This window comes from Plasmodium vivax, chromosome 14 (assembly GCF_000002415.2).
Source record: "Plasmodium vivax chromosome 14, whole genome shotgun sequence".
Lineage (NCBI taxonomy): Eukaryota > Apicomplexa > Aconoidasida > Haemosporida > Plasmodiidae > Plasmodium > Plasmodium vivax.
In genome coordinates this window covers 2,630,790-2,646,098 of record NC_009919.1, presented here as the reverse complement: position 1 = coordinate 2,646,098, position 15,309 = coordinate 2,630,790, and the positions used below count along the sequence as shown (strand labels likewise).

At 48.1% G+C, this 15,309-nt stretch overlaps 3 protein-coding genes across 3 annotated transcripts, besides 6 other annotated features; 2 read left to right on the top strand and 1 right to left on the bottom strand.

Annotated features, from left to right (window-relative positions):
• On the top strand, window positions 1–4,174 carry PVX_101110 (hypothetical protein, conserved). The gene is made up of 2 exons (XM_001613918.1): window positions 1–485; window positions 539–4,174. The coding sequence occupies exon 2, from the start codon at window positions 668–670 to the stop codon at window positions 3,548–3,550; it is 2,883 nt and encodes a 960-aa protein (XP_001613968.1). The 5' UTR covers window positions 1–485; window positions 539–667; the 3' UTR covers window positions 3,551–4,174.
• Window positions 1,739–1,775: a microsatellite.
• Window positions 3,560–3,600: a repeat region.
• A 184-nt stretch (window positions 4,175–4,358) lies between the features above and the next one.
• On the bottom strand, window positions 4,359–9,915 carry PVX_101105 (hypothetical protein, conserved). Its single transcript, XM_001613917.1, has 5 exons — window positions 5,951–9,915; window positions 5,667–5,777; window positions 5,296–5,481; window positions 4,939–5,108; window positions 4,359–4,714 (listed from the first exon to the last, which is right to left on the bottom strand). Exons 1-5 carry the CDS (start codon window positions 9,210–9,212, stop codon window positions 4,670–4,672), a joined length of 3,774 nt encoding a protein of 1,257 aa, XP_001613967.1. The 5' UTR covers window positions 9,213–9,915; the 3' UTR covers window positions 4,359–4,669.
• Window positions 5,581–5,607: a microsatellite.
• Window positions 9,856–9,877: a microsatellite.
• Window positions 9,916–10,045: 130 nt separating the features above from the next.
• Window positions 10,046–10,090: a microsatellite.
• Window positions 10,091–10,737: 647 nt separating this feature from the next.
• Window positions 10,738–13,483, top strand: PVX_101100 (glucose inhibited division protein A homologue, putative; the record flags this gene model as incomplete). The annotated part of the gene is made up of 2 exons (XM_001613916.1): window positions 10,738–13,196; window positions 13,324–13,483. The coding sequence occupies 2 exons, from the start codon at window positions 10,738–10,740 to the stop codon at window positions 13,481–13,483; spliced, it is 2,619 nt and encodes an 872-aa protein (XP_001613966.1).
• Window positions 13,484–14,431: 948 nt separating this feature from the next.
• Window positions 14,432–14,470: a microsatellite.
• Window positions 14,471–15,309: the final 839 nt, after the last annotated feature.

Here is a 15,309-nt window from a genome sequence, read left to right as displayed (position 1 = left end):
TCCGCGATCGTGCTCATCCCAATTTAACACCTCTACCCGTCGGAGAAGATGCACGCCGGCATGGCCAGTTAGCCGAATAAAAGGGGGGATGCATATGTGCCACGCGTGCATACGTATGAGTTCCCCTTCATGGACGCGGCACTCCACTGCGTGATGCGTGTAATTATCTCCACGTGCTCCACGAACTGGGACTCTCCCCCCACGAAGAGATAACTGCCAGGGCGTAAAAAATGAATGCGGCCAAAGGGGGGGAGGCAACCTTCGAGAGCGGCAACAGTGTAGTTTAAAGGAATGCCATGAACCGGGGTGGAGTCCAGCACAGCAAAAGAGGCCGCTCGACCGAACGGCTAAGCAGCAGAACGACCACATGAACCGCTCCACGCCCCCTCGGCTGCTTCACCTGGTGCCCCCCTGAAGTGACCGCTTCGCAGGGGAGGCACGCCGGGGACACGTTCCTCCACGATGCTCAAGCGGGCGCAGAAGGGGTAGAAATAGTAGGAAGGGTAGAAATAGTAGGAAGGGTAGAAAGAATAGGAAGGGTAGAAATAGTAGGAAGGGTAGAAATAGTAGGAAGAGTAGGAAGGGAAGGGTATAAATAATAGAGACATCACAACGCTTCGCGCGCAGACACCACACCCACTAAGGCAGATGAACAGACGGAGGCAAAATGGTGAGGACGCGGAAAAACATCGAAAATATGGAAATTTATGACTACATGAAGGAAATGAGTGAAAAGATATGGACCTACCTGTTCGAAGACTCCCTTGCCCATGAGGCCATATTACATTCCCTAAATGAGTTGGAACAAATTATCATCTCGCGCCTCTTGTTCATACAGCAGGTGGTGTCCGAGAGAGCAATGCGCCTGTGGATAAACCCAAACTCTCTAAAAAAATTAAGTGAATGTATAAAAAATTTAGTGGAAGCAAAAATACTCGTAGAAAGCGAAACCAAAAAGGATAACTACAATCAGTATAAAATAAATGAAAAATTTAGACATACCATGCTGAACAAGATTTATAAAAATAGGGAGGATAAAATCTTCATCTTTAATAATAATGTTAAGGAACAAATGGAAAAAGAAAAAAATCTGCACGAGAATAATTTATATCCCACGAAGGAAGAAGTTGCTAATTATGCACACATGAGGTGGAATAATCTGCTCCATTTTATTGCCTCCCCCAAGTTAAGTCACCTGAACAGTTACATGGTTTACACTAATGGCATATCTGTGGAGCACAGACAGGAGGTCTACCCCCCACAGACTGGCTTGCCAGTCAGCCGAAATGACGATAAGGGTGATCCGAATAGGAATAAAAATGTAGACAAAGGCGCTACTTCTTTTAATACCCCCTCGAAGAAAGGAAGGAAAAAGAGTCAGGCGGACGATGAGGAGTACCGCCCCTATGGACACTCCCTGTACGGGGGAGCCGCCCACAATGTGGTGAATTACCCCGCGGTGAAGGAGGAGGAGAACGAGGAGGAGGAAAATGAAGAAAATGACGAGGGGGAGGATGACGACGGGGAGGCGGACGAGGAGGACGATGAGGGGGACAACTCCGACAATGAGGACCACCCGGCGGAGGGGGCAAAATACGAGAAAGGCCCAAACGAAGACGCCAAGTATGACCAGTACGGGTACCACCTCGAGCAGGGCGAATCTGCGGGAGCCCCCCCGATTGGAAGCGCACACAAGCTGCATACCCATGAGGCGAATCAGTATTATACCCATCATAGTGGGAGGAAGAAGAAAAAAAAGAAGAAGAAGAAGAAAAAGGGAGTCTATGCGTACAAGCAGAATGATCTGTACTATAGGAGTCTGCAGAATGTGGAAAATGGCTACCCAAATGGTTATCCAAATGGCTACTCAAATGGCTACCCAAATGGCTACCCAAGTGGCTTCCCAAATGGCTGCCCAAATGGCTTCCCAGAGGAAGACAACAATGACAACTCGTTTTTCTACTCAAATGCAAAGAAGGACGCCTGCCCGTCGTACACCCCGTGCGATAGCCTAATCGAGGTGCTCAAGAGAAAAAACTTCATACTGCAAGATGATGCGAATAGCAACAAGGCGGTGAACATGAGTCGGGAGGCCTTCTCCTGGTTCCTGAAGGATATAAGAAGCAGGATCATTTCCCTGGTGCTCGAATATTTGCTCATCATAGACGACGGCTACGTCACAAACGTTGCCCGGGAAATTTCCACCAAGTATAAGAAGAAGAAGAATAGCAGCGCGGACGCTGGTATCGGCGGGGGAAGTTCTGCGAATGGCCCGAGTGCAGAAAGCGGCTACGCTGGTTATACCGCTTACCCCGAGCATGGCGGAAGCGACAACGTTTACAGTGACCAAATTTCGGCAACCCATCAGGAGAAGCCTAAAAATGATGGAAGTGCACCCCCCTGCTACGTGACGGAAGAAAAGAAGGACCAGAAGAAATCAGAACTGTATGTGAGGGAAACCCTACTGCTGATTCTGTCCATCAGTCAGTGCACCATTAGCCACCCCATATACCTCGACAATTTGACCAAAGCGCAGAAGGAATTTATAAATTTTGGCATCCACATTGGTCTCTTTTTAAAGCGCACCGAGGACTACGTGTTTGTAACTCCCTACGCGTTGCTTCTAACGATCAATAATTTGAATGTGCAGAATTACGTAGCTGTGATGAACAGCCTGACGGTTGAGGGGTTGTCCGAAAATGCCTACAACGAGTATATCGCGATTGGAGAGGATGGAGTGGATAATAATCTCCCCAGCAAGAGCAGCAACGTTGTACCCTCACGCAGTGTAGACATAGCCAGACATGGCCACACCGATGGGGGGGAGAAGAAGATAAGCGAAAAGTACTTTCACCACTACTCCCTTTTACAAGAGGAAAAGAAAAGACCACCCAAAAGGGGCTCCCATCAAGATATGGACAAAATGAAGATAACACACGAATTAGCTAGCCAGCATTTATCCCCAGAAAAAAAAATGAATGGAAGCAATATCCTCGAAATGGGGCTAATTGTGCAAAGCAACTTTAAAGTATACCTCTATACCAACTCGACGCTGAAGATAAATATTTTAAGTCATTTGTGCGAACTACAAGCAAGGACCCCCAACATGGTCGTAGGAATTTTAACCAGGAGGAGTGTCCTAAATGCGTACAACTCAGATATCACTGCAAATCAGATTATCAAATTTTTGGAATCCTATGCTCACCCAGGTAGAAGCACTTTTAAAAGCTCCATACCTGTGAATGTGATCACACAACTGAAGCTGTGGGAGTCGGAGAGACATAGGTTAACCCTCGACGATGCCATCGTCTTTAAGTCCTTCGAAAAGGAATTCCTCCCACACCTTTACCAGCAAATCGTTGTCTGGGCCAATAGCAAAAATTACCTACTGCATTATACGCCCTGGCCCAAAAATGCCAACTCCCCGGAATTCGACGCATGGATGAAGTCGGAAAAGTACCTCTGCTGCATCTACGAGTCGAAGAATGAGATCATCGATAAGATTAAGGAGATTCGCGAGAAGCTCATGAAGAAGCGCCAGGGTGCGTAGGCCACAGGGGGGAAGAAGCGGAAGAAGAGGAAGAAAAAAAAAAAAAAAAAAACTTTTTGACCGACCGACATGTAGGCACACACCCATGCGGCAGAAGAGCCATCACCTGCCTCCTTTTCAAAACGCCCCAAAGGGGAACAAACACAAAATGAGCTTCCATTTTGGGAGAACCACAACGGGGTGGATATCCATCTTGTGTGCACAGAGCAGTCGCAAGTGGTGCCATCATCCGTTCGGTTCACCGTACGGCGGGCAGTGCCCCTTTGTCAGGGGCCACGGCCAAAGGGGAAGCATCATATGTGCCCACACTTTGAACATGCCTGGGGGGAGAGCGTTACACTTTCCCCCACGCACCACGCGGTGTGCATCTTTTTCGCGTCAACAAATGCAAATTCGCCGCTACCCCCCTGCGCGTGTGTGCTCTCAGGGGCCACCCTCTTCCAAACGAATGGCTATCCCATCGTAGCAGTCGCATTTTTTTTCCCCCCCTCCATCCATCCGTCCATTTTCAAATGTCGCAATAATTAAATATACAGTAACGCTCTCTTTACGGGAAACGGGAAGGGACTTCCTTCTCGCGACCCGCATATCTATTTCTTTTTTAAGAATTCTTTCCAACGCTCCGTTTGTTTTGCATTTCCAATCGGTACGCCATCCGAGCGGTCGTACCTGCGTATGTTTGTGGCCACTTTTGGGAAGTGCACTGGGGGGTGAAAGAGCGGGGGAGCCGCAGCTGCCCTGCCGCTGTAGCAGCGATAATGTTTTCCTTTTCAGTTATGAAGAGTTTATCAAAAGGGGGGTAACTCACCAAATGGAAACACAGTAAATAGAGAGAGGGGGAAAAAATTAAAAAGGGGTACTCTCTCCCATTCACGCAGCACGCATTGTGAGCAGAAGTACACGCTTTTATAAGCTGGCGGGTCTAACCAGCAAATGCTGTGCGCTTATGTGAATTTTCGCCACAAAGGTACGCAATAAGCACAGGAAATGCACAGGCATAGAGATTTTCTCCCCTTCTTTTTTTTCTTTTCCAGATTGGCTACTATTACCACCATGTCTGTTGAACGCGCGGATACACATGCGATGAGCTCTTCTCCTTTTTATCCCTTCTTGTCCGGCTCACTGGAATGCCGTTGCCAGCGGGAAGGCTTCTCTGCAGCAGGTCTGGTGGTGGTAGGGAAGGAGGGGCAAAAAGAAGGATTCACAAATTTGAGCACAAAAAAATGGTTCACACGTCTGCTCGCATAGGGTCCGCAAAAGGCCGCTCCATTTTCGTGCAGCACTCAGTGGACTCGCACCCACAGCGTCGCTTAGCATAGCATCGCTTCGCACAGCACCACTTCGCACGTCGCATTAGCGGGAATATGGCCGCCCCAAACGGGGGTTACCTTAAAGTGGTCCAACAGGGGAGCCAACTCTGCGTGCTTCCCTTCCCATTTGATTAAAAATCGGAGGAATTTCAAACACCTCGTTAGTTTATTCTTCTTGGGGTCGATGTAGGCTTTTTCCAAAAGTCCTTCGTCTACCCGTTCGTCACAATCCAGGTACATTTCTAGGGCTACAAAATGTGGGGAAAAATTACATAACGATATGTGAATGGTGTGTGTATGTAGGGGGACCGCTCCTGTGCAGAAACCCAAGCGGATTTTCTCCCCCCAAAAAGATGGAGGAAAGGATAAAAGAAATGATAGGTGGCTACACAAGTTGTCAGTCAATCGGGCCACACTCCCAGAATGAAAACCCACCTGACTGGTAATAACGCAAGTCGCCCTTCTTATGCTCGTTAAAAAATTTTACAAAACTTTCCATATACTGTGCCCTGACTTCCTTTAACAACTCGGTGCCGTACGCAGGGTGATTCAACCCTAAAAGGTCGTTTAGCTTGCTGGTGATTTCTTTTCCTTGTTCCTCGCTCGCGCTATCCAAACGGACTGCAAAGTGGGCCAAAAAATAAGTCATTTGTTGAAAGCATAAAGGGGAAAAATGTACACTCACGATGAAGTAAGAAGCCTAGGGTGAGACAATTCCCCACTTTTTTTTTTTTTTTTTTTTTTTCTTTCCGCGTAGTCACATCAAACGGAATAGGATAAAAGGCTCCAAAAATAGGTATACTAACCTGCGCACAAGTAGAACGAAATGGCCGGGCCAAATTTATAGTTGTAGTTATGGTGCGGAAATATGGTCTTCATCGTTAGGAGGGTGTCGATCATGGCTGCGTAGTCCTTGTCTGCGTAAAAGGGGGGGTGAAAATGGGAACATATGCATATATAGGTTTTTCCTCATTTGGGGGGTTAAGAAGCGGGATGGCACGTTACACACAATGTGGAGAGATTGCCCACACAAACTGGAGGGATAACAAATCATACGCTTCTGCAGCGCAATTGTGATGGAGGCCCTTACCAGGTGATCTCCTCTCAATGTCAAATTTCAACTTGTACACAGAGAGATCCACATTCGGTTGGGAAAGAAACGTTTTCATATAAATCATGGCATTTTCCAAGGGGTCATTTTTTATATGCTCATAGATTTCACTTTCATCTTGGCTAGCTACACTCGGTTTCGTCTTCTTTTTGCTCTTCTTATTCAAGTCATTTTTTTTTAATAATCCGCAATCGTGTATGTGTAGTAACGCCTTAATTAACGCCTTGCCAAACTTGCGGTAAAATCTGCACGAGAACATTTCGCTAGTCAGGCACAGCAGGTGCCGGTAGGACCTATAGAGCATCTTCCTGATGGTGTAATAGTAGAAGCAGATTTGGTCTTCGTGAATGTCTAGGAACTGCTTGTGGCCCATGTGCAGGTAGTGCAGCCCTCTGCTGTAGTCGTTAAGTTCGTTTCTCCCGAGCATGTCGTTGTCCACCAGGATGCTTCTTCGCAGGTTCAGTTTGGGCCTTTCAACGCTCTTGCCGCAAGGATCACCCGTCGCGTCCCTTTTCGCCACCGCTTCGCTTTCCAGTGCCGCTTCCCCTTCCAGTGCCGCTTCGCTTCCCAATGCCGCGTCCCCTTTCTCTGCCTCCTCCCCGCCAAAGTCGTACAAGCTGTCGGGGCCCAAGCTGAGGTACCTCCCCAAGTGGACGTTCGGGTGGTTGTTGAAGAAGCTCTGCGAGATGCTGAACTCCAACCAGAAGCACTGCGTTTCGTTGATGTTCTTCATGAAGTTGTTGTCCAAGGGGTTGGTGAAGATGGAGGCCATTTTCTTGGCATCCTTTATCAGGCCACACTTCAGGCAAGTTTTAATCGTCTTCGAATTGATGTACCTATCCCCAATGTTGGCCAATCTGCACTCTTCCAGGTGCGTGTACGCTTCTAGGTAATTCCCATTTCGCTTGTAAATTAACCCCTTTATGAAAACGAGCTCCTGTTTGACCGACTCGTTTACCTTGAAGGAGATTTTTTTTGAGCTGTCCTTGAGAAGAGCTAGCGATTCCTCCGCGCAGTTTATGTAGTCATACAGCTGACTAACGAAGGAGTGAATGCACAACATGAAGTACTCCTTCCTTTCCTCCTCCGTTAGAGTGACTTTCTTCAAGTCAAGTTTTATTTCTTTTTTTTCTTTCCCCTCATCGGGGTTTTTTTTCCCACTTCCGCTTTCGATTTTTTTCCCATTTTGGTCCTTCTTTTGGGTCTTTTCTCCTCCCCCTAGGGGGGTGGCCATTCCAATGATGTTTTTCATTTCTTCCGTCTCGTCTAGGAAGTTGTCCACAAGTTTTTTTTCGCCGCTCACTTGGGGGGTCTCTTCCGCTTCTCCGTTGGTGCTTTCCAAATGGTGTTTGTCCTCTCCGGTGGGGAGCTCCCCGTTTATCGCCTCGCCATTTGGGTGATCCTCCTCATGGTTCTTCTCTGGCGTAAATTCCCTCTTTTCGGGGGCCTCCTCAACCCATCCTTGGGCCTCCTTTTGGGGGGATTCCTCCCCTGCTTGATTTATGTCGCCCCCCAAGCAGTCGTAGCACCCCCCGATCTCCGCACACACGGTGCCACAGTCAAAGGGGGGAATGTCCCGCACGCGCTCATAATTTTCAACATATTTGTGGAGCAAAAAAAGAATTATTTTAACATTTTTGTAGGTGAAGAAGGGCCTAAAATAGCTGAAAATGGTCAAGCACTTCTGATAGCAAAGGCTGCGGAGTAGCTTTTCCACGTGAAAGGAAAATTTTTTCTCATTGTAAAAGTACAGTGGAAATATTTTTAACAAATTCGAATGTTTATAACTTTTTTGCAAATTTGTAAAATAATTTTCAAAGCAGTTTTCCTCCTCCTCGTTCAGATTTTTTATTTTATAAAAGTGGATCATATTCATGCATTTTTCAAATTTTTTTTTATAGCAAAATGGCAAGTCCACTCCCAGTTTTTCCGACCAGTGAATAATGTTATACGAGTGGACATCTTCCCCCTTGGCGATGTTGTTCATTTCCGTTTGGATACTTTCCCTCATCGAGTGGATATACTCATCCGTATTTTCCAAATGCAAGTTTTGCTTAAAGTGCTTCTCTTCCACCAAATTTACATTAACAAAGTTGTTAAATTCGGAAAGGGTGTAAACGTCATATTTTTTCATTCCCCAATTATGACTCACGTAGTCATTCAAGACGTTCTTCTCCTTCCTGGCCAGCAACTTCAAATTTCTGTTGGACCCATAGACGTCCAAAATGAAATCGTGCAGCAGTACTTTTACATGCTCGTCCACTTCCACCTGGTCATCCATTTTGTGCTCATCCTTATAGTCCAGGAAGAACAAGCTGGAGAGCGTTCTTCCCTTCTTCGCTGCGTCGTCTGCCTCTCCACTGCTTCCCCTCCCATCAAGGGAGTAACTCCTCTCTGTGTACAAAATCAACAGAAGGATATTCAAATTTTCATAATTCATTTCGAAGGCCTTCCTAAAATGTAAATTGGCCTGCTCAAATTTCCCCTCAAATAGGTACACCAGCCCGACCATTTTATTATACCACAGTTTGTCCAGCAGCTCCTCCTCGTGTGTCTTCAGTAGGTCCAGGCAAGCTCCGTAAAGCTTCCCTTCCAATAAAATTTCACACATGTAGACTATCAAATCGTGTTTTTCAATGGGGTTCAAATCGCTTCCCTTGATTGGGTCCCGAATAGCACTCCCTTTGGGGGCCAACTCATCCTTCAGCTGGTTAATTATGATGAAGCATTTTTCATACTGCTTCAACAGATGAAAGGCGAAAATTAAAATGGCCTTATCTCTTACCCCCTTGACGGTATCTTTATAAACATCTATACGAAGATCCTTAAACTGTTCATACCTGCCTAAGTACAGCAGGAGGATACAGGCCTCCTTCAAAGCTTTGTAGTCATACCGATTCAGCTTCACCGCTTTAAGGTAACATTTCAAAGCCTCATCATTATTTTTGTAAATTTTGTATAGGCATCCATACAAGTACCAGCAGAAACTGCTCGAGATATTATTTACTATCCCTTCTTTAATAAGCTTAAAGGCTTCCTCTTTGTTTTTTTCATCCATCAGGTTTAGTAGGTACCCCTTCACCGCCAGCGTCTCGCCGTTCTTCGGGTACTTCTTAAGTATCTGCTCGCATATTTTGAATGCCTTCTTGTGCTTCTTCAGCTCTATCAGCTGCGTCATCAGCCGGAAGTTGTTCATCTCCTTGTTCGTCAGCTTGTTGTTGTCCGCTGCGTCCTTCTTCATTGTGCTGTGAGGTGGTTGATCGGTTCGACGGGTGGACCTGGGGTTGCTCTGCCGAAGGGTTTATGTGGCAACCTCTTCGCGGCGTTCCCCTTAGCTTCTCTTCCCTCCAGCCGGGACAGACGCGGGGGGGGGAATTCAACGGGGGGTACAGATGGCAAACACCCCAACTGTGCGGAAGCCTGCGCAATGGGCTATTCACACTCGGGCTGGAAAAAACGATTTGCAAAAATGTAGAGTTATGCGCTAAGGCATATGTGCGTGTAGGAATAAATATGCGTGAACTGCTCCCCCCCGCGCGGCTTGGCTAAATCGGTCGGTCGTCAGCAAGGGGGTTCTCTCCCCCACAGGAAGGGCAAACGCGAATGCGATGGCAACGGCAGAGGCAACGGCAAACGCGGCACTCTCGTGTGCCCTTACAGAGCAGCTTCCTCAAACGGATTGCTAACCCTACGCATGTGTAGATGGACGCGCGCGAGGTACCTCCGCGTCAACACCGTAGATACGTGCCGCCGCTCAACACAAAAACGTGAATTCGTATCATCCCGGTAGGATTCAACCGAGTGAACGAACGTAAGCAATCTGCGTTGGCAGGGCAAACAACAAGGGGACATGTAATACCATACCAATAATGTAAAAGGTCCTCTCTTTTTTTTTTTTTTTTTTTTTTCAAAATTTTACGATAGATTAACAATTTCTATATTTCGCTAAAATTAACATCTCCTTAAAGGGCATCACAATTTTTACAAACCATTTTTTAGCTACATTTGCGCCGCTTCTTTTTTTTTTTTTCTTCCTCCCTCAGGAGAAAAGGCACTCGGTCACAGTTCACCATGGCGTACGTATGTATGTATGTACGTATGCATGTACGTATGTATGCATGCTAGTTCCCCGCTTCCCCCAATATTGTGCATACCGCAAGAGAAGCAGCAGAGAGCGAGCTTTGCGCCGTTTGTCCCACCCCGCTACTCCTGTGTTTGCTCAAATCTGACTCCCCCCCACGGGAAGGCGAAACAGTTGGCGACCGCGCACTCAGCATACCATGTTATTAGTGCCCACATGGATTCTACAACCTTTCAGGCTCTAATTTTTTCCCCATTTCAGTAAGTGGTTACTCATCCGTTCGACGCGTGGTATGCACAATTTGGCTACCCATTAAGGTTACCCCTACACAGATATACTGCCCCCTGGCTGTACCCTTCCCTATACAATAACACCAAACTGAATCAAATGGAGGCAACTTAAAATGGCGCTTCAAAGCGGAACGTCCAAGTGGCTCTCCCTTTTTTTCCTACACCCCCGTATGAACACATCCCCTTTTATAAAATAAATGTCCGTGCCCCAACCAAGTGAGATTTCTACTCTCCTTGAAATGGTCACGAAGTTGCTCCATTTAGTTGCCACACAAACGGTGTGCTATGTAGTAGTTATGCTCGTTGCTGTTCAGCTCCCCCCGCCCTGTAGAACACACCGCTTAGGCGAAAGACGGCTCTTCCTGGGATGGCCCCACGCTCGGAAGTAATGCGAAATGGGGGCGAACAACGGAGCGCTCGTACGTCTCTCCGATGGGGTGGCTTCTTGCCGATATGGGGGAGAAAGCAGACGTACTGCTAACGACACTGTAGTTTGGCACGCCATACCAAATCAGCACACTCACATTGAAGCGTCTTTTGTTTTTTTTCCCCCACCCCTGTATAGGCCCTCTCCCCCACGAAGTAGCCCCCGCGTATACCTGCTGAGCGAAAAATGCAACTGCAAAGAGTTAGACAAGAACTATGACGTTATAGTCATCGGGGGGGGACACAGCGGCTGTGAGGCCAGCCACATAAGTGCAAAATTAAGAGCCAAAACTTTGCTAATAACTCAGTGTAGGGAGAGCATCGGGGAAATGTCCTGCAACCCATCCATCGGAGGAATTGGCAAAGGCATTCTCGTCAAAGAAATAGATGCGTTGGGAGGACTCATGGGGAAAGTCATAGACAAAAGTGGCATACATTTTAAAATATTAAATGTAAGGAAGGGCCTAGCTGTTAGGGGGCATAGAGCTCAAGCGGATAGAGATCTCTACAACTATCATATGAAGGAGCACATGAATGGTATGAAAAATTTGCACATCTTGGAGAGCACAGTGCAGTCCCTGTTAATCGAAAACTGTAGGGGTGGGTCCCCCCCCAGTGGAAGGCGCGTCTACGGAGTGAAAAACAAATGCGCGTGTGAGTTTTACGCAAATAGTGTGGTGCTCACCACGGGGACGTTTCTGGGAGGTGTGTGCCACATAGGGAAAGAGAAGTACCAGGGGGGGAGGATCAAACGGGTGTCCGGGGGGGTGCAGCGTGAGTGGGGAGTAAGAGGTGGGGAAAAGTCCCCCATTAGGGAAAACCCTCTTAGGGGGGAAGTCCCCACGGGGGCGAACCCCCCACACGGAAGCGCGACAGGTGAAGGGACTCCCCCCCCTGGCGATGGAGTAGCCTACACCAGCTGCCGTGGCCATCCCGAAAAACGCAGCGGCGCCACTTTTGACCATCCCGAAAAACACCGCGGCGCCACTTTTGACCAGCTCGTGGAGTCATCCACGCAAAGCCTTTCGAACCAGCTGAGGGAGAACCAGTTTGAGATAAAGAGGATGAAGACGGGGACGCCCCCGAGGCTACACATCCGCAGCATTGACTTTACCTCCCTTGAAAGGGAAGACAGCGAGGCAGAAAACCCATTTTATTTCTCCTTCCTAAACAGCAACAAGGTTAATAGGAACAAGACATTGCCTTGTTACAAAACGTACACAAATGAAAGAACCCACGAGTTGGTTAGAACCCATTTGAACGAGCTACCCGACTTCGACTGCTATGACAAGCTGGGCAATGGACCTAGGTACTGCCCCTCCATAGCAAAGAAGGTTACAAAATTTGCCGAAAAGAACAAACACATCATCTGGCTAGAGCCCGAGGGATTTCACGACGTACTCATCTACCCGAACGGCTTAAGTTCTGCCTTCCCCATAAGCATACAGAAGCGAATCGTGCGCTCCATCAGGGGGTTAGAAAATGCAGAAATTGTGTTTCCTGCCTACGACGTTGAATACTATTACGTTAACCCTAAGTGTTTGAATTATACGTTGGAGACGAAGAACATCGGGGGTCTCTTTCTCGCCGGACAGATTTGCGGCACAACGGGGTATGAGGAAGCAGCTTGCCAAGGAATAATCGCAGGGATTAATGCAGCAATAGGTGCGAGGAGTACCCCTGGAGAGACAAAGGAGCAGTTCATTTTGAAAAGAAGTGAAAGCTACATAGGGGTCCTCATCCACGATTTGATAAACAAAGGCATAACAGAGCCGTATAGAATGTTCACGTCCAGAGCAGAATACAGATTGTACCTCAGGCCGGACAATTGCGATATGAGACTCACTCCCCTGGCGAGCAAATTGGGCATCGTGTCCGACGAGAGGATGTACATTCTGAGGCAGAAGTATTCCTCCGTCAATAGGCTCATTTGTCTCTTTAAGAAGCTACAATTGAGTTATCCCAGCCAAGGAGAGAACCCCCCCCCAAGTGATTCACCTGGTGTAGACCCAGAGCACCAGTTTGTAAAAAACTCCGTTGAGGCATTCAAACCAGAGGGTAAAAACAACGTCCATCTGGAATTCACCTCTCGAAAAGGAAACATCAATTCGTTATACACAATTTTTAGAAGCGGAGTTGAATACCCTCTCCACACTTTGCTGAGGAAACTGCAGGAGGTGCCGGGCTGCACTGAATTGTACAGCTCACTTTCGCCTGAACAGAATAATATAGCCATTTATACGGACAACATGCAGCTTTGCGGGTTGCCGCTTCACCAATGTGGCGACTTCCTTCTGAACAGTGCCACTTTGGAGACTGCCTGCGCCGAGGTTAAGTACTCCCCCTACTTGACGAAGCAGATCCGAGAGGTCGGCAAGATTAGGGGCAGCTTCGACTTGCCCATCCCGCCGGATCTCACCTACGACAGGTAAGGCGGCACTAAGCGGTGATCTGCCAGTGGCGACCATCTCACCGCTAATCTGCTAATGGCCACTCTCTCACCGCCAACCTGCTAATGGCCGCCCTCGCACCGCCAACTGCCCCCCCCCCTGTAGGCTCAACTTCCCCTACCTGTCCAACGAAGAAATTGAAAAACTGAACAAATTCAGGCCGCGCACTTTGCACGAGGCCAACCGAATTGAAGGCGTCACCATGAGCGCCATTTACTATTTGTATTACTACATAAAGGGGGAGAAGAAGAGGGTTAAAAGATAGGCCGCCCGTTGCACGGCGTGCCGTCTGTTGCTCCCCCACTTGGCTTCCTTTTTTGTGTCATTTTGCTCCACTTGGCTTCCTCTTTTGTGTCATTTTGCTCCACTTGGCTTCCTCTTTTGTGTCACCTTTACCTCGCCATTTCGCCTTATCCCACCATGTGTGCTGTTTTCCCCTCCTAATGAGTGGCCCCCCTCGGGGACATCTCCACTAACCCACCTGCCACATACGTTGCATCCGTGTCGAATTCTTTTTTCCATCCTTTTTTTGCGCTTATGCGTATACGGGTCTGTTTTTTTTTTTTTTTTTCCCCTCCCCCCCGGTGCACAATAACATCACAAACTTTATGAAAAAAAAAAAAAAGAAAAAAAGTTACACCTTTGTTAAGTTTCAAAAGGTATATACGCGCGTGAACACACGCATCAACATACGCCTGTACGTGTGTATGCTTCGCGCGATTGCATCCATTCCAGGCGCATGGGCGCGTAGGCGCGCTCGCTTACACATTACACATTGTGCACACCCCCGTCCGTTCAGGTGTGCGTATGTTTATCACCCTTTTGCGGCGTACTAATTTTGCGCGCCTTTCCCTCGCCGAGATCGCCTTTAGCTTCCCCTTAACCTTCCCGTAGCCTCCCTTCAGCCCCCCTTAACCCCCCTTTGAACAGGAGGTGGCAGATTTCCCACCTGCGCGGCAATCACTGCATAGCTACTGCCTCATCACGTCACCTCTGCGTGCTCGTCGCGCCGCCTGCACAACTTCCCCCCTCCGTCTCTTCTGCTCAACGGGAAAATTGAGACCCAACTCAGCCGTCACCCAACCTCGCAAATGCGAATTTCCCACGCACCCTCCCCATTTGCAGAAAAAACGTGTCACCTGTAAACGTTCCATTTGAGTACAACATTGTGTGCGCGCCCATCATCCTTTTTCAAAGAGGGGGGAGAAATGCAGGAAAAAAAAAAAAAAAAAAAAAAAAAAAAAAAAAAAAAAACGCTTCTCCATTTTCCCACCCCAGACAAGCTGCCCCACTGCAACAATAGCGCATAGTAACGAGTTGAAAATAAAAAGAGGCAAATTGTTGCGGAACAAAAAAGGTGCCATTGAATGGGTGTAGAAGCACACCTGAGCGGTTTTGTCGCCACGCATTGCATGGCACGCATTATGTAGACACTCATTATATAGGCACCCACTGCATGGACAGCCATTTTGTTGGAAAGGCAACATACCTTTTTTCTGCGTGAGGGGGGAAGAAGAAAGACGGGTCAGGACAGGTGAAGGGATCCCCGCCAGCTGCCGCTACATTGCCCCACCGCTGCACCTCAGCTTAGGTTGAGCTAGACTCCCTCCCCACCAGTTACACAGCGAGGCATGCACTAAAACGTACACCCAAGCAATGAAATCACCACGATAATAAAGCTGCTCTGTGACTGCGCTGTGGCTGCTCCGTGACTGCTCTGCTAACTGACTAGCGTTTTTCAAAAGCGTTTTTGCAGTAGGCGTGCCCCCTTTTTGAGCCTCTCCAGGGGGGCATCTGCGAGGGGAGACCCTGCATAGACGGGGCAGCAGGGGGAGGGTGCGAAGCGGTGAGGCGGCGCGAGGGAAAAGGGGAAAGGAGAAAAAGAAGAGGAGAGAGGGAGGAGGAGAAAAAGAAGAGGAGAGAGGGAGGAGGAGAAAAAGAAGAGGAGAGAGGGAGGAGGAGAAAAAGAAGAGGAGAGAGGGAGGAGGAGAAAAAGAAGAGGAGAGAGGGAGGAGGAGAAAAAGAAGAGGAGAGAGGGAGGAGGAGAAAAAGAAGAGGAGAGAGGGAGGAGGAGAAAAAGAAGAGGAGAGA